The 23,754-nt window shown below is 44.5% G+C and overlaps 6 protein-coding genes across 7 annotated transcripts; 5 read left to right on the plus strand and 1 right to left on the minus strand.

Annotated features, from left to right (window-relative positions):
- Positions 1-121: 121 nt before the first annotated feature.
- On the minus strand, positions 122-6,197 carry LOC101778075 (glycerol-3-phosphate acyltransferase 3). Its single transcript, XM_004957855.3, has 12 exons — positions 5,958-6,197; positions 5,779-5,836; positions 4,213-4,331; positions 3,455-3,554; positions 2,769-2,864; positions 2,348-2,444; positions 1,603-1,690; positions 1,434-1,530; positions 988-1,073; positions 785-904; positions 576-674; positions 122-492 (listed from the first exon to the last, which is right to left on the minus strand). The coding sequence occupies exons 1-12, from the start codon at positions 6,062-6,064 to the stop codon at positions 444-446; spliced, it is 1,116 nt and encodes a 371-aa protein (XP_004957912.1). The 5' UTR covers positions 6,065-6,197; the 3' UTR covers positions 122-443.
- A 179-nt stretch (positions 6,198-6,376) lies between these two features.
- LOC101778470 (pre-rRNA-processing protein esf1) lies at positions 6,377-11,180 on the plus strand. Its single transcript, XM_004957856.2, has 7 exons — positions 6,377-7,061; positions 7,717-7,833; positions 8,556-8,920; positions 9,199-9,361; positions 9,596-9,724; positions 9,820-10,556; positions 10,669-11,180. Exons 1-7 carry the CDS (start codon positions 6,411-6,413, stop codon positions 10,886-10,888), a joined length of 2,382 nt encoding a protein of 793 aa, XP_004957913.1. The 5' UTR covers positions 6,377-6,410; the 3' UTR covers positions 10,889-11,180.
- A 662-nt stretch (positions 11,181-11,842) lies between these two features.
- Positions 11,843-12,682, plus strand: LOC101759685 (ankyrin repeat-containing protein At5g02620-like). The gene is made up of 2 exons (XM_022824350.1): positions 11,843-12,518; positions 12,612-12,682. The coding sequence occupies exons 1-2, from the start codon at positions 11,843-11,845 to the stop codon at positions 12,680-12,682; spliced, it is 747 nt and encodes a 248-aa protein (XP_022680085.1).
- A 602-nt stretch (positions 12,683-13,284) lies between these two features.
- LOC111255663 (ankyrin repeat-containing protein ITN1-like) lies at positions 13,285-13,722 on the plus strand. Its single transcript, XM_022824351.1, has one exon. It carries the CDS (start codon positions 13,285-13,287, stop codon positions 13,720-13,722), a length of 438 nt encoding a protein of 145 aa, XP_022680086.1.
- A 1,889-nt stretch (positions 13,723-15,611) lies between these two features.
- On the plus strand, positions 15,612-16,508 carry LOC101760088. The gene is made up of 2 exons (XM_022824352.1): positions 15,612-15,987; positions 16,447-16,508. Exons 1-2 carry the CDS (start codon positions 15,612-15,614, stop codon positions 16,506-16,508), a joined length of 438 nt encoding a protein of 145 aa, XP_022680087.1.
- Positions 16,509-19,196: 2,688 nt separating this feature from the next.
- On the plus strand, positions 19,197-23,754 carry LOC101760492 (ankyrin repeat-containing protein At5g02620). Of its 2 annotated transcripts, none has more exons than XM_022824671.1 (3): positions 19,197-19,977; positions 20,123-20,685; positions 23,001-23,754. In XM_022824671.1, exons 1-3 carry the CDS (start codon positions 19,263-19,265, stop codon positions 23,748-23,750), a joined length of 2,028 nt encoding a protein of 675 aa, XP_022680406.1. In that variant the 5' UTR covers positions 19,197-19,262; the 3' UTR covers positions 23,751-23,754. The 2 variants fall into 2 exon arrangements, with proteins under 2 accessions (XP_022680406.1, XP_022680407.1); XM_022824672.1 differs by lacking the exon at positions 23,001-23,754 and adding an exon at positions 20,959-21,138.

Consider the following 23,754-nt stretch of genomic DNA (forward strand, 5'->3'; position numbering starts at 1 on the left):
AGAAATGTCACAACGTGCAACACATGAACATAGCACCCTGCAAATTCATACAATTCAATTTACTTCCTTTCTTAGATTATTATTAGGTGTTCTCTATCTGCGCCTCTTGCTTAGAAACACATTGAATCAATAACCACGTGAATTTAAACCATGGTTCCGTCAATCAATTCATAAATATCAACACAGCATCTCACAAGAGCACCATGCTTAGGTGTTAATCACCAGCCAATCATCGAATGGACAGCCAAAACACATGCTCACAATTCCTTTCCTGATAAGTACATACTATTAATCCTATCAAACTAGTAACAAATTTACAACAAAACTGAGGTGGTCACTTGACGTGTCCCAGGCTCACATTTTTGTTTCTGGAAGCCAACCGAATTACAAGGTAGCTGAATGTAAAACCCTAACGAAGCGCACTTGTATGGCTTGACGTCCCTTCATTTCTCCTCCAGTCTCATCAGGACAGATTCGGCAAATATGCGTTGTCTGGTGATCAGAAACCATTTTAGAAACTTGGATTAAGGAAATGGGGAAGGAGTCAGGGAGGAAGTGGATGGGAGGAAACTCACTTCTCTTCAGTGTGTTTGGGACTAGGACGGTTGTGTTTCAGATAGCCATCCCACGGAACCTTTTTTAGTCCAGCTCTAGCGGCTATCATGTCCCTTACTCTGTGCAAAGCATTTCATTATGCAAGGAATAATCAATTTTATGGTCTCTCCAAAACAAAAGGACCCTAAGTTTTTCTTGGAAAAGAAAATGAACTAAACAAATGGGTCACCTCTCAGCAAATGCAATTGCCGTCTCTCCCTCCCTCAGATATTGAGGAGGTAAGTACCAAACATCACACACAACAGCCCATGATGTCATCAGCCGGACCAAGTGCATTGTAAAAGATTGCCTGAAACATTTCGTGAGGTAATTATGTTAGCTAAAGAAGAAAGTCTAGATAAACTAAATTAATTCATCATTTGTACTCCTTACTTCTTACTGTTCCAAAAGGCATCAACAAATATTTTATTGTACTTGATAGCTATTGGACAGACAGCGCAGCCAAGCTCAAAGGCACCCTGAGAAACAAGATGAAAACCATCACCACAGTAAACAACAGCAAAGATGTAAATTAATGCCATGCAACAGGTAACAAACTTCTAGTGTCTGACATCTAATTACTGTCAAGCGACAATGAAAATGTTCTATGCTTGCATCCTACCAGGAAGTCTGGAATACTAGATATGATATTAAACATATATATAATTTTTTTTTAAAATGCTGTAGTGACATGCAAGTATGCTAAAAATGTAACATTAATTAATAGAGCTTCATGAACAATAAATCCTGATTTTATTCATGGAAAACATTATACAACGCAATGATGTAACATATTCAAAGTCAAACTATATTTTGACTTAAACAGAGATAGGGTTCACCTTCTTGAACATGACCGTGTACTGGTTGTTAACACAAGTTCCTTCCGGAAAAATCAAGAGAGGATTTTTGTCTGGTTGTTGAACATGATCACGTAACCTGGCAATGTAATTTGCTGAATAAAATGAACTACATAATCAATGGGATTATGATTTGAAAGACAAAACTTACTTCCGTGCCGTAACTTCACGATCCCGAAGATCATTACGATTAAACCAGATGCAACCGACACTTTCCAAGATAGTCTTCTGAATAAATCCTGTAAATAATGGGAACAGTCAAATAGATAGATAATAAAGGAAAAAGTCCAAATTACTCCCTTCAAATATAGTGAAAGTCCAGATAACACCCTAAACTATGTTTTGGTTCAATTTACCCCCTAAACTATGTTTTGGTTCAATTTACCCCCTAAACTATGCTATTTGGTTCAACTCACCCCATAATGCAATTTGTCATTTTTGTTTCTCCATACACAAGTTGAATTTAATTTGAGACTTCGCAGGGTGGTAGTGGACATCATAATCTATATTAAAAAATATTGTATGCATTTTTCATCATTAGTTTTTATATAATTTTGTATCTCAAGGATAAATTTTATTATTAAATATCTTACCCTATCAAAATAGTGATGAAAAATTCATGATATATTTTTTTAACATGTGTTATGATGTCTGCTATCATCTTGCAAAATTTGAACTTAAAACTCCACTTGTGCATGGAGAAACAAAAAAGAAAAATTGTGTTAAGGGGGAAATTGAACGAAATGGCATAGTTCAGGGGGTAAATTGAACCAAGAAATACTTTAGGGGGTTATCCAGACTTTGGTTATACTTGAGGGGAGTAATTTGGACTTTTTCCGATAATAAATCTAGCATTCGAAACTAGCAGAGAAGTTTCGGAAGAACCAGAGACTCACCAACCCATCCAGGATGCTTCTGCATGATGACAGCAAATGCTGTCATTTGCTCCAGAATAATGAAATCTATCATTGATGTATGGTTTGCAACGAATACCTGATGTAATAGAGTTGCAAAGGGAAGTTATCAGCAATCCACTCACATTAAAGGAACTGTGCTTATGTAAGAACAAGAAGGACCTACATAATGATACCATGAACATGGTTTTATCGGAGCTACAAGCAGGATAAATTTGGAAGCAAAAAGTCAGTATTTTTTGATAATAGTTAAAAATTAATATTATAACATGGTAGTGCATATAAGTTCCAATACCCTGTTAAGCTTTACAGCTCAAAATCATGAACAAATTATACCTACATCTAATGTTCTTACATGTGCGCAATCTAAACATGAGTTACCAGAACAAAGAAAAAAGGTAACCTGATGAGGTCGTGTGCTTGGGCGTGGTCCATGATACTTGATCACTCCAGTCCATGAAGCAACAAAAACACTGCACATCATTTCAACCAACTTCCTCTACAAGAAGTTTGAAACAAAAGAATGTAATCAAGAGACCAAAAATTTTAAAGCTAAAAAACCAAAGAGAATAAAACTGTTCAATCCTCTAAGTGCTACTCTTGTGCAGTCAAATCTCGCACTATAGGCAAAGCAAAATATTAATATAATGAGAAATACTGTGAAGAAGACATATGGCTCGCTTAGCAACAAGGTTGACTTCGAATGGCCAGGGCTTATGCCCTTCTGTTGACAAGAATCCAACATTTATAGCATGTCTAATGCCACATATGAGAGCATGCACAAGTTGAATTCCAATAAGCTTTAAATAGACATTTTTTAAGCACTTACTAGGCCTAATAAGATGACTAACAGGATAACCATAGCACAGATGGTCGTAGGTGAATTTTATGAAGCAGGTACTTGCTGCCACCAAAAAAGCTTTATTATGAACTAACTAAACAGTTTTATTCTCAGCAGGCACTCGAGGTTAGAAATTGCAACATCAAGTTATTACACCAAGAACACCATCTCAGAAGCAGCCTGAGGAATGATGGAAGAGCAAAGATACTATGGAAGCTCATATAGGTACATCGGATAATATAGCTTACCTCAATTTTACTTCTCAACTTGTCTTGCCCTTTCAATAGGAAATGGACAGGAAAAAAGGCAGCAAAAAATGCTAACCATCCTATTGCAAGCGTTAAGGACCTGATTAGATAATTAAAAGAATCAGGTGATGATAATTCAATGTTTGACATGAGAAAACAATAGAGGAAGGTCAAGCACTCGCAGAAAATGAATTTCATCGACATAATTGTATTAGCAAAATTTTATAAGCGAATTGAACTTCCAGAAACTAGATTTCGGCTGAAGCAACTGAAGATGTAGACAATTTGTCAGAAAACATGGCTTATGATGTGATTTCTTGGCATCCCAAACACAAGATTTACATTCCAAGGTTCTGAATGAGGATAAGATGGTTTGATCAAAATATTTTTCTTTTCAGTCCGGTCTACGAAAGCAGGTAGATCAGGCCATTTTTACAGTGTTCTCTTAAAATAGATGGTTATGGGTGGGGATGGTGCGAAATTGGCACAAGTACATACTCCATTTAGTATTGTGAACTGAGTACATTCAACACAGGGCCTCCCTGAATCCTCTTTGGCTCTAAAAGTTGCACTCTAGTTTTGTTGGGTGCAAGCGCGTCCCAGTTTATGTGGTAAACAAACTACTGCAGAACAACACAAGTCTCGAACAAAGAGTGGGTGTAGAATTTAGTGTCTGAGAATTGAGTAATCTAATCAGTTCAATAACAAAAATTACTCAGTGAAGGAAAAGAATTATGGATATCTTAACAATCAAGTACCTCAGTGGGAAGAGTATTCCATATCTTATTACTACACCCAAGCACCATAAGGGGAACAGATATATGTTCCAATTCCATGGCTCTGGAGAATTTGACTTAAAGCAACGCGTGAAGGAGTCCTGCACATGTGGAAATACAGTCGATGATATCAGACAGTCAGATAAATAAGGAAGTATGAGAATAACGAATGTTAACCTGTTTATTTCATACAGCAATTAAGTGAAAGAAACAATGGCACAGAAGATAAGGAAAATTTTACGTTATGATAACATCTTTACAAACACATAACGAATTTTTTTGCACCTCAAACATCAGGTGGTCTGTAGTTTCAATTATTACCTAGCTAGTAGCTATGGTCATTTACATATACAAAGGATCCTCAAGTCTATATTCACATGAAACAGAATATTCTCATGTTCCATTTATATGTCAATAAAGAAAGATTTACCTGCAGATTTAGTTGACACTTGGTTATGTGTCAAGAACTTTGCATTTTGAGTTAACCAATATAAAAAATATGGAGTAGCATTATTTTGCATTTACAAGATGAAGTACATTAATAATTCCTATATAGTTTACTGTGATGAAAACAAACAGAATGACCAATAACTCGCAGACTGCATGTGGTTGTTCCAACAATAAACTTCAGTTAGCTCCATAATAGCCCATACAACATAACACAAGTAGGACAACTATACCAAACACTATACATCTACAATACAAAGTGAAATAAAAATCAAAATCACACTGAACCAAGCACAATTAGTTCTAGCAAGAGTGATATGCTAGCAGATGGATGGAATTGCCGCCCAGGTTGGTTTCTAAAAAATAAAGGGGTAGCTGGTACCTAGATGATCCACAAAGGCTAGTATCCTGGAAATATTTAGTATTAGCAAATCATCTAAAAGGGAACCTCATTCACTCAGATTGACATGCTTAATATTGAGGCAGTACTTCATCTTCAGTTAAGTGGTGAAAATTAACTGAAAATTGCACAAATTTTCTACATGTTAAGCAACCTAATGAAAATCTTGCTTAATAAGGGAACCTAATGAAAATCTTGCTTAATAAGGGAACGTTCTCAATTGCTAAATTTAGTGAATTGTAAAATCTCAAACACCACAGATACGATAATAACTCTCCTACAGGAAAGATTAAAAAAGTCAGGCCAGTTAAATACTCTTCATAAATGGTTTTTTCTTCGTGAAGTCTCCTGATATAACTATAAGATTAGGTTTTACACCATTAATTCACAGAAGAAAGCAAGAATGTTAACCTTCAGGAACTTTAAAAACAAATGGAATATACTTTTCATCTAGTTAGCGAATGGAATATAGAAAAGTCCTACGCAACTCCAAACAAAGCATGGATAACAAATTAAGCAAAACAATTAAACAGCAGAGCTTAAAGCCGAGACTCATCTTCACCCATTGCCATTACCAGCAGAGTTAGCTTGCTAAACCTGACAGATCATAAGCCTAGAATTATATCCTCTGCTAGGATAGCACCTATACTAACCTGAAACACACAAGCAACAGAAGATTAAAGATCCGGGGAGTCACTCACATCGACGATGGCGCCTGCTGCCTCGGTGAGCACTGGCGAGATGTCCAGCAAATCGCGCCTGCGCAGCACAATAAAAGCGCACAAAGCCTCGTAAATCTCGGTATAACCGAAGCATCAGCCAAACTAGGGTCGAGGAACGGAAAAGTAAGGACTGGAGACAGGGGCCCTAGGGCGATTACAGATGGAGATTCCGGGGCGCCTCCTGCGGGAGCGAGTCGGGCGGGAGGTAGTCCTCCAGATTGGGGCGGTCCAGCTCCATGTCCGCCGCCACCGAGGAGCTCGCCATCGGCTCCGGCCGCCGGCCGCACGCCCGCCGCCGGTGAGATGGCGACGCCACCGAGGAAAGGTTCGCGATGGGGCGAGGCGAGCACGTGGATGGGTGTAATGAGGCGTGTACTCCTCTCCAGCGAATTGGCTCGGCCGCGTGTGGGGATGGATCATACCAACGAGAGGAAGCGGCTCATCAACTTGTGGGCCCTCCACCTGGTGGCAGTAGATCCATGGGCCGGCCCATCTGGCCTGGTAACCAGGCTCGCCCGGCTCGGCCCGGCCCATTTAGGATGCATAAAGCGAGGGTACTCTTTTAGTGCGCATCCATCGCCGCCGCCGCGCCCTCACAGCAGCCAGCCGCCATGGCGCCGCCGGCCAGCAGCGACGAGCCCTCGCGCCACAAGAAAGCCAAGAAATCCAAGCCCGACAAGGAAGAGAAGAAGCACAAGAAGAGAAGCCAGGAGCGTCCCGCCACGGAGGACGCTCCTGTCCCCGACGCCACCGAGCGCAAGAAGCGGAAGCACAAGGAGGGGCGCGAGGGGACGCGGGATGGGAAGAAGTCGAAGAAGGAGGGGAAGCACGAGGGCAAGGCTGTGGGAGCGGAGGCGGACGAGGCGGGGAGGGACGAGAAGATGAGGCGGGCGATGGAGGACGAGCGGTTCGCGGCGGCGCGAACGGACCCGCGGTTCCGGCCGATGCGGAGGAAGGAGGCCAAGGTGGCGCTGGACTCGAGGTTCAGCAGCATGATGACGGACCCGAGGTTCGCCTCGTCGGCCGCGCCCGTGGACAAGCGCGGGAGGAGCCGCAAGAAGCGCGAGAACCCCTTGCTGAATTACTATCTCAACCAAGAAGAAGAGGAGGAGGAGGAGGGGAAAGAGAAGGTGAAGAAGGAGAAAGCGAAGCTTGTCAAAGAAGAAGATGATGAAGAAGAAGAAGAAGACGAGGAGCAGGACGAAGACGAAAGCTCAAGCAGCGATGATGACGAGGATGAAGACGTGGATGACGACGACGAGGTGATGCTTTGCTTCCAGTCCTTAGCGATTTACCTTGCATTCTGCTTTATTTGCTCTATTTAAGGTTTGGAATTAGTTTCTGTATATAATTTTATGCAATTTTCTACCATTTTCTGTCGTCCTATGTTGCTGGCCGATCTATGCTATTCAGCTCTTGTGCTTATGTCCGGAATCACCAATGCTACCAGTTTGATATGCTTGTAATTATAGACAGTTACACAACCCACCAAGTGCTGATGCCTGCTTCCACCAAATGTTTGAGAGTGCTTCTATGCTTTATGTATCGTTGCCAAATGTTGTTCTCTGCTTCCTGGAGAACTTTCATAATGCTCCTCACCTTTTTTGTTTTCTATGCCCTGTTTGTTTTCTATGCCCTGTTTAATGTTATCATCTGAACTCAGCACAGTAGAATGTATAAATTCACTTCCTCATAGTATGTTGTACTCTTGCAGTAACATTTGTACATTTAATTAACGACACACTCTACCAGCTGATGGTCTATGTTCATTCGCTGCCTTGTTAGTTCCATTGTTTAAAATGTTTTTGATATTTGTAATGTTCTATGCATGTGCCTTGTCTAATAGAGCAAAACAGCTATGCTACAACATGTTGTTTGCTTTATGGCTAACTCTTGTTTTTCATTTTTCTCCCACAGAACTCTGTTGGCAGTGACATTGCTCATTACTTATTGGGAAGGCATGATGATACAGCTACGATTGACAAGGAAACTCACAGGCTTGCTGTTGTTAATATGGACTGGGATCATATCAAGGTGTGTGCTGATGCAGTAATATTTGAGCTGGAGAACGGGAGAAGTGAACTTCTGTGCCTAAACAAAAATGTGCTGTGCTCAAATGCTATTTTATTTTTACATGCACCTAAGAATCAACTGGTTTTGTCAACTGCTTTGCTTGAAAGAGAACTTGAAGCTAACTTGTATAAAAGCTATATGCCTTCTAAAACTGGAATTTCGACGATTAAAAGTACACTAGATGTTGATGTTTGAATTAGTGCGTTCCTATTCCTTGACCTGTTAGCTGATCAGCCATTGTCCATATATACATGAAAGCCAAGCATGTTGAAACCAATCACTGCAAATGCCACCATTTCAAGTGTCCTAGATACCAGTGCAGACAACCAATAAAACTTCCTTCGCAAATTTTATTGCTGGTCCTCTATTTTGTGTGGTTCTATGTAATTAAAATCGAACATAGGGATAGGATCAGGATGGAGATAATCCTGCAGGATTGTATCTACTGGTTGTAAAGAATGCTATTGAGAATCTGAGATACTGAACCATAACTATGAAAGATTGGTATTAAGTCAAAATCAATCTTAATGAAAATCACATTTTGCTTAAACTGAAGACCTTAACAGCTCCCTAGCATTTGTGTTGTGATTTTTAAAGTGTTTTCTTCCTAGCAATTCTTTATGTGTAAATTTGAATGCAATGAACCAATAACTGTTATGGTTTTTTGATCCCCATTTCAACAGGCAGTTGACCTGTATATGGTGATGAATTCTTGCCTCCCAAAGGGCGGGCGAGTTTTGTCAGTTTCAATCTATCCATCAGAATTTGGACTGAAGTGCATGGAAATCGAGTCAACTCAAGGCCCAGCTGCTCTTGTCAATGCAAATGTTGATGGTAAAAATAGTGACGCTGATGAAGATGACAAGAATGATGATGAAGACAACATTGATGCTGACGACGATGATGATGAAGATGACAAGAATGATGACGAAGACAACACTGATGCTGATGATGATGAAGACATCACCGATGATGACAATGATGAGGAGGAACTTGACTCCGACAAAGAGAACAACAAGCTGCGTGCTTATGAGCTTAAGAGACTGAAGTAAGTATTGAAGTGGAGAGACATTCTTTTGCTGATAGGTTTTCATCATTTCGCTGTTTTCCCGGGACACGAAGCGACAGATGATATGAAATTGACTTCTCCAAACTGATCACTACAAAAGCACATAGTAGCTTAGTTATATTGGAGTGTCCTTGACATATTTAGTATTGCTTTCATATTATTTGAGTAAACTGTTTTTCTCAATCTGTTCCGCATTAAAATGGTAATAACCAATGGTGGGTTTTTTTGCTATCTCATTCCTGTCAATCCTGCTGCAGGTATTACTATGCAGTTGTGGTGTGCGATTCTAGTACAACAGCAAATCACCTGTACATGACTCTTGATGGTACTGAGCTCTTGAAAACAGCAAATGTGTTTGATCTGCAGTTTATTCCTGACTCCAGGGAATTCAAACATCCTGCTCGAGACGTCGCTACAGAGGTACCATTCTTTTGTAGATTGTATCAAGAGCCAATTTACTTATGGCAATATTGATGGCAGTGACAAATCTATTGGAATAACATAGTGGCAAGTGCTTATTTTTTCCCCAAAGTGTGTCTGATCCTTATATTTCCCTTCTCCACTGCTTTTCTTACTTTATAGTTTCTACAAAGGTACAAGTTGCTTCCAAGTCAAATGAAGCTTCCATTTTGTCAATAACTTGAATAATTTCAGGTACCTCCGAGTTACAAGGAACCTGATTTCGAGACTCGTGCTTTGCAACATAGCAGAGTTAAGCTCACCTGGGATGAGGATGAACCAGAACGTAAGAAAGTCTTGAGGCGAAAGTTCACCGATGATCAGGTTAACTCTTGGTTTTTTTCACTGTTCATATATATCTTTGTAATTATCTGTTTGTTGTTCTCTTATTTGTGTGACTTTAAATATTTCTGATGCAGCTAGATGAGCTTGACATGTATTTAGCAAGTGATGACAGTGCATCAGAAGATGATAGTGTGGACAATTCTGATGACGAGTCTCTACCAAATGGGGGTTCCAAACGGAAGCTAACAAAAGAGGAGAGGTTGGCTCTTCTACTGGGAGGAGACAAATCTGATGAGGAGCAAACTGATGGCCAGGATATGGAGATCACATTTAATACGGAGCTTGAGGATCTCAGTAAACGTGTTCTAGAGAGAAAGAGCAATGAGGAGAAGACCGTCTGGGAGAAGCACCAAGAGAAAATGAAAGAGAAAAAGAAAGCTAAGAAGAGGGGACTAAAGGATGAAGACGATAATGACCACTACAGCAGCGAAGATGAGCCCAATGAGGATGATGATTTCTTCGCAGCTGAACTGTCTGATGAAGAACCCAAGCCGAGCAAAAGCAAAAAACACAATGCAAAAGCCAAAGATAAAGGAAAGAGAAAAGGAAAGGATGATTCCACAGAGGAGCATTTGGAGCCAGAAGCGACCAAAGAAGAGTTGGAGCTCTTGGTTGCTGGTGATCAGGATACTGCTAGTGGTGCAAAGGGTTATAACCTGAAGCGCAAAAAAGGTAAAAAGGGCAAGAAGGGCAAAGAGGAATCTATTGAGGACAAACTTCCTGATATTGATCTTAGCAAAGATGACAGGTTCTCAGCAATGTTCACGTCTCATTTGTTCGCGTTGGATCCTACTGATCCCCAGTACAAGAGGTACTTGTGTACATGTCTCCCCTTGTCGTTATACCTAGTAGCCTACCTGACTTGCATAGTGTTGTTGGTTTGGTGTCCATTAGTGATGAATGTTTGAAATTTTCTTATACAGGAGTGCGCCTTTCATGCGGAAGCAAACTGGGAAGCCAGGGGCGCACGCAAGCAAAGCAGAGGGATCATCTCTGGGAGGCGCATTGCCACCTGATGATGCAGCTGCTAAGAATAATGATGATCAGAAACCTGATGGCGCATCCAAAGAGAAGCTGCAAATTTTGTCTGCTGTCAAGTCTCTCAAAAGGAACCTTGGTGCTTTCAAAAGCAAGAACAGGTGACCGATAGAAAAAGAGCACCGTTTTACTCTGGTCATCACTCTTGAATAGTGAAAATCCTTTGCGACAAAATGATTTTGATCTGTAGGCTTTAAAATAGTTTCATGGTTTATGCTTTGTACTTCTACAGACGCGTCCAATTTTTGGATTTTCAGTTTGGACACTATTATCCAGTTGGACGATTGTGTTCATTTCTGGTGATATATAATCCATTTGAAAGTTTGTTGAGTGCCATCACAGACTAGAACTTCATCCAAATGTAAGAAGACTGATTATCCAGTTGGGCACCGACTAAGATAAGCTACTCCCTCCATCCTGAAATACTATTCATTTTGACATAGTATTTAGAAAAGCCAAAACAAATGGTAACTTGGGACATCCTACAAATCCAATAAGTTTAGAGTCCAATACATTCATCAACTCATCTACCCAGTACACAAGGAAAGAACAAAGTAAAAGGGAAAACTGAAGGGCATGGTAGACATGATCCGCATGAAAGTACACGTTACATGCTGAGAACCAGGATGCATGCTACCAACGAGGCAAATGGCTATAAACGTGCAATGGTACTTAAACGATAGGTTAAGAGGAATCCATTGGGAACAGATCTGATCCGCCAATAGCTAACTGATATCTTAGCAAAGGTGAGACGTGAGAGGTGTGAGCAATGCCCACGTCTCATTTGTTTTTGGCAAATGTGAGAGGTGCTTTTCCCTTCTTTTTTTGTTGATAAGGACTGTGCTTTTAATTTCCTCTTAAGGAAAGATGGGCGCCAACACTGCTTTCCTCTAAAAGAAGACGAGCGCTTGCTCTTTATTCAAGGCACCCCCAGATACTGGGTCTCCCGTCTCCATTACTACTTTCTTGTCTAAGTACAAAGTCTAGAGAAGTGCTTCCTGTAAGACAACAAAGTAAGAATAACAGTATCATTTGGCATATCCAAGTACGATGTCCGCCATGGAGCAAACCGTGGCGTTCGGGCCTCACTTCATGACGCTGGACCAAGAATTGCTTCGGGTGCTAACCGCCGGCGACGCGGCCCGTCTGGAGGAGCTACTGAGAAGACAGGACCAAACACATAGCCACGTCGCCGTGAACGTTCAGGCCGCGGCGGCACCACCGGGCGCAGTGGCAGCGCCGCCGTGGCAGGGAGCGAGCTGCCTCCTCCTCGGCGTGACCAGCAATGGCGCACTGCATCTTGCCGCCAGCCGCGGCCACGCCGAGCTTGCGGCGCTCCGCTGCGAGAGGGCGCCCTCGCTCGTCGCCACGCGCAACCGGGGCCTCGACACGCCGCTGCACTGCGCGGCGAAGGCCGGCCACCGGGGGGTCGTTGCCCGCCTCCTGTCGGCGATGCGCGCCGGTGGAGAGGCGCTTTGTGCGAGGAACTGCCTGAGCGCCACCGCGTTGTTCGAAGCAGTCCGGCACGGCCATGCCGCCGTGGTGGATCTGCTGATGGTGCTGGCTCCCGAGCTGGCGTCAGTGGCAACCAACAGTGGCGTGTCGCCCCTGTACCTGGCCGCAACCACTGACTCGCTGCAGATGGTCCGGGCGCTCCTGCGGCCGTCGCGACGGAACGCCGTCGCCCGTGTCGTTTTCTGGTCCGGCGGGACGCACTGCTCTGCATGCTGCGGCAGTATGCACCGACAAACGTATGGCGTCAAAATGGATACTTCAGAGTACTGTAAACATTATCGGTTTTTTCGTATTTTTATTTCTTGTTTCAAAGAATCTCTGATCCTAAAAGGAAGCCAATTTTCAACCAGGAATGGCTCAAGAAATGCTGGCTTGGGAGCCTGAAGGTCCAAGCTTGCTCTCGAGAGTTGATTCATCAGGGAGAACCCCTCTTCATTTTGCAGCATTGTATGGAAGACTCGATGTTGTTCAGCTGTTTCTAGCTGTTCCAACATCGGTCGAGCTAGCTCATATCGCTGACAGCCATGGACAATTTCCTCTTCATGCTGCTGCTATGAAGGGAAACACAAGGGTTCTAGATGAGCTCATGAAGAAATGCCCCGACCACCATGAATTGGTCGATGACAAAGGTAGGAATCTTCTCCACTGCGCCGTGGAACACAATCAGCGCGCGGTGGTTCGCCATGTCTGCCAAGATGGCAACCTCTACATGCTGCTGAATGCGATGGATTACGAAGGGAACTCGCCGCTCCATCTAGCTGCGAAGTACAGGTTCATACGGATAGTCAGCATACTGCTGCTCACGATGACTGTGGAAACAAGCATTACCAATAAGGATGGCCTAACTGCTGGAGACCGACTACCTTGCGTCGATGTGTCTCCTCTCATCCGGAGCAACTCGTACTCTGGATGGATTCCATTCTCTGTACGTAGACCACAGCCCCAGTTATCGGCGAGGAGAAGGGTCCGAAAAAGTGGATACGACCATGACTGAAACAATCGCATCGGTTCTGATCGCCACCGTGGCATTCGCAGCGGCATTCACGGTGCCGGGAGGTTTCTCCAGTGAAAGGACAGCAATATTGGCAAGTAGATTTGCCTTCAGAGCGTTCATCGTGTCGAACACCACGGCCTTCCTCTTCTCCACTGTGGCAACCTGCTTCCTCATGTACGGCACCAAATCCTCTTCGTCGGTGCCGCTCAACCATCGCCTCCAGTACAACTCGCTGGCGTCCGGGCTGGTGCCCGTCGCGGCTCAGTTCATGATCGCCGCCTTCGCGTTCGGGTCTCACCTCGTGCTGGGCGACGCCAACCGTGGGCTCATTGCCTTCGTGTACGCTTGGTCTTCGGCTTCGGTGCTCTTCTGCGTCCCAGGAATCTGGCTCCCCATGTACCATGCGCTTGGAAGAGCGATATGGCGGTGAGCCGGGTGGAGAGGGCTTCTAAACATCCTCGAGCGCCCATCGAATCTGCCGGAACTCTTCAAACTTTCCGTCCATAGCTATTTGTTCCAAAATATCAGGAGGCCGTTGTTTGTTCTACTCATCTGTGCTACCTTCGTTGTCGCCATGGCGCTGGAGATTGCTTTTTCCCCAACTACTGAGATTACTGCTTTAATTCAGATGCTCTGCTGGTTCGTACGATCCATGTTTTCAGAATTTATAGTGTGCATTATTGGTTGTTCAGAACAATTCTGCACGCAGATGGACTAATAATGGATATGTCAACTTGTCAAGCTGCTTAACGGGAATATTGCTGCATCAAAGGAGAAGAGGATTGTTGTAATAAGCTGATTTTTTTCCTTCTTCTTTTCATTTGGACAGGCAAAAGCTATGTGTTTTGATATCTACTGTAGACGGAGCTTCAGAATATAGTCATTAAACCATGCAAAAGCAGTATGGTAAACGGCTTGCTAAAGAGCACAGAAAACCTGTTTGTTTCTCAAGCTAACATCGTAAAAGATGCGTTTTTTTTAAAAAAAAATCACTCTATTTTGAAGTAGCGTTTGCATCTAACTGTTGTGCCGGCGTTGTTTCCCTGAAAAATCCTTGCAAGCTCACATCACAGCGAAATTTTTAATGTCTACGTTAGAACACACAGCAACCACCAGCAATGTAAATACGAGTAAAATGCATGGATGGCCATTGTAATTGTTACTGTGTTTCAGTTTGGCCATCGTATTTAAAAAAGTGTAAACCGCGGTCATTAGACTTACTAGAGTGTGGCGATACGGTCATTGGCAGATTAGTTATACGTATTTGATGATGTGGCGTACGATTGACTAATGACTCATGGTCCACCGTGTACAAATCACAAATGCCTTTCCATTTATATTATTTCATTTATCCTCTTTTTTTTCTCTCCTGATTTTTTCTTCCCATCTACAATTGTCCATCATTAGCCCCCATTATTTGTTACGCAAAAGATCGGAGCAGTTTGTGACTCACGTTGGTGGCGGCGGTTGGTGAGCAGCAACTCCCGTCCATCAGAAGCTCGACCACGCGTGGATGCAAAGACTGGTATGATTTCTGTGAGATGGACAAATGGTCGCCTCTGGTGGTTGAAGATATTGTTGAAGATCTTGGATACTAGATGGCTAATAGAGTTAAGGCGTACTGGTTATGTCCTGGCAAGAATATGAATGAAGATGGACCCGTACTAATCAAGAAGGATGCTGTGATACTTTTTTTTGAAGACATAGGATGCTGATACTAACAGCATGGTTTCCATGGTAGAGTTTGGCCATAGATTTCTTGACATGTATCTTGACCATGATGATAACCTTAATGGATATAACAGGGATTATGTCATAGCTTACCCATATCCTGCTGCCCAACCGCCACCAGTGGTTAGCCTTAGTAAGATCTCTTATGTGCCACCACAAAAGGGTGATAAGCTTCTGCTTTTAGACACCGAGATGCAAAGCTCAAGCAGAACTACCAGTGATGATGAGCGTGGACGGCGAGCCCTGTCTTATCCGGCGTTTTGATGCTTTCTTATGTGTCGAATGGGAGGAAGCAATTCATAATTATTCGTGTGTTTTTGCAAAAAGAAAATTTTCATCAGGCTATGCTGGACGCCACATCATTCAGATACGTTGAAATACGTATGTCTAAAGAGCTAATGGCTGTATCGTCAAGCAATCTTAATGACCATGATTTACACTTTTCTAAGTAACACGCTAACAATTACAGTGACCATGTATTTTACTCAATACTAGTAACAACCAAGAAATAGCGTCGCAGTTGAGTTCAGCTCCTGGCGAATAATGTCGGAATCTCTTGTCGCACCGGTGGAATTTGGGCCCGAGCAGATGACGCTAGGCACGGAGCTGTTGAGAGTGCTCACCACCGGCGACGCGGCCCGTTTGAAGGAGCTATTGCGCAGCGAAGGCCGCCCGCGAGCCGACGGCCACGTCGCAATTGAAGTCAACGGCGCCTCCACGGGTGCAGCGCCGTCGCCGGTGAGGACGGGCTGCCTCCTCGGCGTGACGAGCAACGGGAACACGGCGCTGTACCTTGCCGCCAGCCGCGGGCACGCCGAGCTCGCGGCGCTCGTCGGCGAGAGGGCGCCCTCGCTCGTTGCCACGCGCAACGGGGGCCTCGACACGCCGCTGCACTGCGCGGCCAAGGCCGGGAGCAGGGACGTGGCGGCCTGCCTCCTGTCGCTGATGCGCGCCGCAGCCGCCGGTGGAGCGGAGGAGGCGGCGGTGGCGGCGCTGCGGGCAAGGAACCGCCTGGGCGCCACTGCCTTGCACGAAGCCGTCCGGCTCGGCCGTGCTGCGGCGGTGGAGCTCTTTATGGCCGAAGCTCCCGAGATGACGTCAGTGACAACCGACGTTGGCGTCTCGCCACTGTACTTGGCGGCAGAGACTCGGTCGGAGCAGATGGTCCGGCAGCTGCTTCGTCCGTCGGCCGACGGAACGCCGTCGCCGGCCTCTGCTGCTGGTCGCCATGGACGGACTGCTTTGCACGCTGCGGCAACTGTTAGCAAAGGTACGACTGAAAGTTGGGTGCAAATAGAATTTGAAGTTCGACTCAGTAATTTGCATTTTTCTTTTTTGTTTCAAACAAGTTCTTCTCCAAACTTTTAGGAAATTGCAATTTATGATCAGTCAATTGGTGACAAATTGCCAATGCTGAAAGCAGATATGGGTCAGGAAATTACTGAACCGGGAGCCGGTTGGTTCAACGTTGCTTACCAGAGTTGATTCGTCAGGGAGAACCCCTCTTCATCTTGCAATCCTGCATGGACGACTCGATGTTGTTGAGCTGTTCCTAGATGTCCACACATCCGCAGTCCAAGCTCGCATTTCTGATGACCATGGATTATTTCCTCTGCATACCGCTGCCATGGCTGGTAGTATACGGATCCTTGATGAGCTCATAAAGAGATGCCCCGACTACTATGAACTGGTTGATGAGCAAGGACGAAATTTTCTTCATTGTGCCGTTGAGCATAATCAGGACAGCGTGGTCCGGCACATCTGCCAGAATGACGCCTTTGCTATGCTGTTGAATGCAACGGATTATGAAGGAAATACACCACTCCATTTAGCTGTGAAATGTGGGTTTCCACGGATCGTCAGTATGCTACTTCAGATGACGACTGTGGAAATCGACAAAGACGGCCTAAGTGTTCAAGATCTCGCTAACCGTGCAGTAGCACCAGCGAGATGGTGCTACTTTCTGGTAATTTTTCTTGTAGTACCTCAAATTATTGTAGTATCATTCTCATGTGCATACATCACTCTAATTTTTATTGAACTACCTTTGTGGAACCGCCGTGTAGATCTTAAATATTTGTCTTTTAGAAAAATGCCATACTAGCTTGATGTTGGGTTATGTACCTGGAATACGCTTTAGATATCAATATTTTTCTTATTCACGAGAAACATTTGGAAATAAATGAATTTATTATTTGTTTGAGCAGTAATTCCATATTATTGTGATTTTAATGTGTCCTAGATATATAGGGGCACATGAGACCACTTCTATATGCATGCTCGAAGACCTAACCTAAAATCTTCTTAATCCATTTGAAAATATGGCTTTTAGTTTGGCTGGTGGCTGTTATACACTGTTGTTGACGTGTATGTATTTATGTCAAAAATACCAAAATCACTACTTGTTCCTTCCGAAAACAAATCACCAGTATTTTCAAATTATAAGGTGTGCTCTGACTCAACACGATCTCTAGTACAACACTTTGCCCCTTAATTTCTCTTATATATTACAATGTTTGTGGCAACAAAATTATAACCATAAGAAAGTATTTCAAATGTGAATCTAAATATATCATTTTCTTAGAACAAAATTTAACTCATAAGAGGGAGTACTTGCTTGTTCATGATAAGGGGGAAACTCAAACTATCACTTGTTGCAGCATGCATTCTATCGGTAGTTTTCATTTGTGACCCGTTAAATAATCGCTATTTGTAGTTGGTACTTGGTAGAGCTGAAGGGAACATGCAATTTTGTATAATGTCGTCATGAGTCATGACGCCATGACCGCCAACTCTTTCTACATGACATGCACGGATACATTCTTTTCTACTATAGGCTACTTCTTTACACCTAATGACGATTATTGGTCTTAGAATTTGGCCCCACTTGCAATGCACTAAACCAGTCTCCTTCTCGCGTGGTCCGCAGGATCCACATTTTATCGTGCTCAGTTGTCTGTGCTGGTTGGGAATCGGCATTACTTTAGATCGACGTCGCCCTGACCCTCTTCATCATGCAGACCGAACCCCAACAACGGAAGAAGCAGCAGCTTCTGACGAAGAGCATGACATGCTGAGAAACGGAGCGATCGGATCAGTCCTGATCGCCACCGTGGCGTTCGCGGCAGCTTTCATCGTGCCGGGGGGTTTCGTCGCCGACGACCACCGGAGCGCCGCCGGCACCGCGATCCTAGCGAGGCGGTTCGCTTCAGAGCGTTCGTGGCGTCGGACACCATGGCCTTCCTCTGCTCCATCGTAGCGACCTCCTTCCTCATATACGGTGGCGCCAGAGAGAACCCCCGCAGCCATCGCCTCTGGTACAAGATCCTGGCGTCGAGGCTGATGCCCATGGCGGCGCGGTTCATGATCGCGGCGTTTGCTTTCGGGTTCCACCTGGTGCTCGTTGATGGTGCCAACCGTGGGCTTATTGTCTTCGTCTACACGGTGTCCATGGCTCCGATGCTCTTCTGCTTCCCTGACGTCTGGATTCCGTTGCAACTGCTTGGCATGGCGAAGGCGGTATGGCGACGAGCGGGGTGGAGGGGGCTTGTCAACGTACACAAGCGCCCGATGAGTCCGCTGCATTTGGTTCAACTTTTTGTTGGGAGCTTTTTGTTCCAATATCTTGTAGGCACGTTGCTTGTCGTTCTCATAGCGACCACCTTTGCCGTCGCCATTGCGCTAAGTATTCGTTTGCCAAACTACTGAATGATGTCTCCACAGACTGTAATCCTTCAACATAATGGTTGGAGAATCGAGAATGAGTTTCTCAGAAACAAACAAGAGCGAAAGAAATATAGCTGATGGGAAAAACAAACGGAAATTGCTTAAGTGGTGTGTTGACTGGTGCCGGTCGTCTTTCGGTAATGAGTCATATAACAAATTAAAACTGATGCATATAGAGCCTAGATTCGGTACAAAACGCTGTCAGTGTGAATATATGACACTACGAAAGAGGACAAGGGAAGGACGACACCCAGCATTAGTTTAGAATCTTTTTCCGGTTTTTTAAAGCGGCGCTGCTGTCTGCGGTAGTGGCTTATTGCTTTACCATGTCCTAAACAATGTAGAGAGCACGACAGAAGATAGAAAATACAGATCGATAATTGACCCCCGTAGACGACCATCCATTGACTCGTTTCTTAAGCCTACTGTGCTTCTGCTTTGCACAATAAAAACACACAGCAAGCAAGGAAACAATCGCAAGCACGACACTCCAGTCGTCGTTCCTAATCAATCATGGCGGGAGCTCTTGCCGCGCCGGTGGAATTCGTACCGGATCAGATGATGCTGAGCCCGGAGCTGTTGCAGGTGCTGACCGCCGGCAACGCCGCCCGCTTGATGGAGGTGCTGAGCTCGGAAGGCCAAACAAACGGCCACGTCGCGATAGATGTCCAGCCGGCGGCGCCGACCGCGGTGGCACCACCGGGACAGGCAACAAGCTCCTCCTGCCTCCTCGGCGTGACCAGCAACGGCAACACGGCGCTGCACCTCGCCGCCAGCCGCGGCCACGCCGAGCTCGCGGCGCTCCTCTGCGAGAAGGCGCCCTCGCTCGTCGCCACGCGCAACCGGGGCCTCGACACGCCGCTGCACTGCGCGGCGAAGGCCGGCCACCGGGAGGTTGCGGCCTGCCTCCTGTCGGCGATGCGCGCCGGCGGAGAGGAGGCGGCGGCGGCGCTGCGTGCGAGGAACTGCCTGGGCGCCACCGCGCTGTACGAAGCGGTCCGGCACCGCCGCGTCGGGTTGGTGGACCTGCTGATGACGGAGGCTCCCGAGCTATCCTCGCTCGCAGCTGAAGACGGCTTCTCGCCATTGTACTTGGCAGCGTCGATTGACTCGCTGCAGATGGTTCAGAGGATTGTACGGCCGTCGTTGGACGGAACGCCGTCACCCGCGTCGTACTCTGGCCCGAAGGGACGGACTGCTTTGCATTCTGCGGTGATCGCTATCAGAGGTACGCCACTAAAAGGGGTTACACACTGAATGTTCATACTTTCTATGTTGATGTTTGTTTCGATAATCCTTAAAAAAATCAGTGAGTTATGATCTGTGCTCCGTAACTAATTGGTGACAAACTGCCAAATCCAATCTTTAACAAGAAATCGCTCAAGAAATGACTCGAGAAATTCTGAAGTGGGAGCCTGAAGGTCCAACGTTGCTTACCAAAGTTGATTCGTCAGGGAGAACGCCTCTTCATTTGGCAATAATCTATGAGCAACTAGACGTCATTGGCCTGCTCCTAGATGTTCCTACATCTGACAAGCAAGCTCGCACTTCGGATCACCGTGGCTTATTTCCGATACATACTGCTGCTATGGTCGGCAGTACAAGAATTATTGACAAGCTCGTAGAGAAATGCCCCGACTACTGCGAAATGGTTGATGATCAAGGAAGAAATTTTCTTCATTGTGCCATCGAACATAATCAGGAAACAGTGGTTCGTCACATCTGCCAAAATTACACCTCAGCTGTGCTGTTAAACGCGATGGATTATGATGGAAATACACCGTTTCATTTAGCTGTGAAGTACAGATTTCCACGGATCGTCACTCTACTACTGCAGACTGTAATTGTTGAAATAGGCATTACCAATAAAGATGGCCTTACTGCTCGAGATCTTGGTCTTCGTGGACTAGTACGTGGTAGATTGTACTTTCCTCTGGTAAGTCCATCGATCTTGTACATTGCATTATCGTAATTCTGTTTTGCACGCATCATTTCCCATTTTCCCTTACTAGAGCTAGCTGATCATACGTCTCCATCGTACCACGTCATTTTCCATGGATATTTTTTGGAGGCTTTTCTATGGAATATTCAAGAAAAATAAAATTATTTCAAATTTTTACATGATTAAAAAACTTAGCTCATAGGATTTATATTGTGCCTAGTTCCTTATTCCCAAGGGCATTAATTATTACAATTTTTTAAAATGTAGAGGTCCTCGAGTTGAATTTTCGACGATGGTGCTAGGAGTGCTTCGGTCTGGGTCAGCGTGGGCAGACATCTTGAGGGTGCTAGGGAGTAGACACCCCTGGCATGAACGAAAGCGAGCCATGCCTATACAGCGGGCTGTCCTACCACATTATCTTCAGCTATCTCCCTTTTCTCAATCTAATTGAGAGTGTTCCTAAAAATTTAGTGTTCCAGCAGATCCTATTTACCTTTCTGTTTTCCCAATAATTTTTAGAACAAACCAATAATTCACCTCAACTCTCCCAAAATAAACGGGGAGTTGTGACTCTTCCAATACGATAGTGGATTGGGATGAGATTATTGAGAAACTATAAAAGCAACTCTCCCAAAACCAATGAATGAGATATTGGGATATCTCAATCAACTAGTTATTGGAAAAGATTCACCAAGGAACTACTGGAAATGCTCTAAGTCCATCGTGTTAGGATGTGAGACCGCTGCTGTACCCTTAGGCCTCAGGTTAGATGAATGCGACAAAGGGCATCCCTAGGGCCTGTGATGTTGGTGGCTTTTGTGTTTGAAAGGTTTGAAGCATAGTTGTTGTTGGTAGCCGCAAGGTGTACGGTGATATGCTCGCGAATGTTTGCTAATTTGGTTTATCCTGTCACACACTAGCACTTCTGACTATCATAAATTGGACCGTTATTTTCCTACACCTCTCCATTTTATCTCCACATTTTCCAGCTTCCCCCCTCCTGCCGCGTTTTCCTTATTTCTCAAGCCCCCGGTTCAAGGGGTATTCAGTTTTTCCTATACATTTGGTGGATACAAGCAATTTTATCCAGTGAATGACCACCAGTCTAATCCAGTTCTAATAACTATGCCCTGGTCGCGTAGAGATGTATATATATTAAATTAATTAACCTACTATAAAGTCAATTATCGGTCCTTCTTAACCTCTAGCATATTTTATATAGCACAATTAATCCATAATACTATACATTTTATACATTTAAGTAGACGCAAGCGATTTATCAATCGAATAAGCAAAAGACAAGTTAGGCTTCTACTCAAGCATCAACCAAGTAGGTGCAAGGTAATCCGGGATAGTGAATCTTCGATAAGCCCTTCACACAACTCTATGATGATGACTAAGATCAAGAGCATGCTCATGACCCAGAGTGCAGCTATTCGAGTAGACCAATATCCTGCAGGGCGTACAGTAGTACCCACGCGATGCAAGTCCAACAACTATGCCTTGAGTCTAAGGGGGTGTTTGGATAGCAGGGGCTAAAGTTTAGCCCTGTCATATCGGATGTTCGGATGCTAATTAAGAGGACTAAACTTGAGCTAATTATAAAACTAATAGCAGAACCTCTAGGCTAAATTGCGAGACGAATCTATTAAACCTAATTAATCCATCATTAGCGAATGGTTATGGTAGCACCACATTGTCAAATCATGGACTAATTAGGCTTAATAGATTCGTCTCGCGATTTAGCCTAGGGGTTGTGCAATTAGTTTTGTAATTAGTCTATATTTAATACTCCTAATTAGTGTCGAAACATTCGATATGACAGGGCTAAAATTTAGCCCATACCTCCTAAACACCCCCTAAGATAGGTGCTAATTCAATACATAACCGTTTGCACACTTGTCCTCAACACTGAACCGACGAACGAGATGGAAAGGTGCAATGGAAGCGCCAACTACACCTCGTTACCAACGTCGAATCTGTCCAGTGAGGAGTTCAACGTACATGGTACTTAGCTTACCGTTCCCAAATTATGTGTTGTATGAAAAGGTTCTCGAAGCTGATGTATCAGCATTACAGTTTGGGTTCTGTCGAGCCTTTATTGTTGTCAATAATGGTTGAGCTATCAAGTCAATAGTCTTATATTTTGTCGTTTAATTCTTTAAAAAATCATTTTTCCTAGTACATCTCGTGAGTATTAATAGTAGTAGATTTAAATAAGACGGTCTATTTGCGAACGTCATGTACTATGTTATGGACATCCACTTGATGAAAAACACTAAAACCAGTTTCCTTGTTACGATCAATAGGATCCGCTTTGGATTGTGGTTCATTGTCTACGTTGGTCTGGAGCAAGTGTTGCCGACCCTTATCTGCTTGTGGACAACGTACCTACTGGCGCTGAGGAAGAAACTTCCCATGAAGATTATGACACTAAAAGCGGAACTATTGGATCCGTCCTGATTGCCACTGTGGCATTCGCTGCGGCTTTCACCGTGCCCGGCGGTTTCGTCGCCGATGACCACCCGAATGCTGGGACAGCAATACTAGCAAGAAGGTTTGCATTCAGAGCGTTCGTCGTATCAGACACAATGGCCTTCGTCTGCTCTGTTGTAGCAACGTCCTTCCTCATATTCGGTGGCGCGAGAGAAATTCCACGCAACCGTCGTCGAACGTACAACCGTGCGGCACCTTTGTTGGTGTCGATGGGAGCAGTGTCTATGATTACTGCATTTGCCTTCGGGCTTGACCTCGTGCTTGGTAATGCCAATCCTGGTCTTGTTGTATTTGTACACTTGGCGTGTTTGTTTACAGTGGTCCAATCATCTGCCGTCTGGGTTGCCACGGATCTTGTTGGGCTGGTGACCGCAGTGCATCGGCGAGCAGGATGGAGAGGACTTTTCAACGTACGCCGGCGCCCTTCGGGACTGCGACAATGGTTTCGTGCTTTGTCGGGAAGTCTTCTGTACAAATATCTAGTATGGCCATTGTTCCTTCTGCTCATCACAGCCACCTTCATCGTTGCCATCGCGCTAAACATTGCTTTGCCAAACTATTGAGTGA

This window comes from Setaria italica, chromosome II, assembly GCF_000263155.2.
Source record: "Setaria italica strain Yugu1 chromosome II, Setaria_italica_v2.0, whole genome shotgun sequence".
In the NCBI taxonomy this organism is placed as follows: Eukaryota; Viridiplantae; Streptophyta; class Magnoliopsida; order Poales; family Poaceae; genus Setaria; species Setaria italica.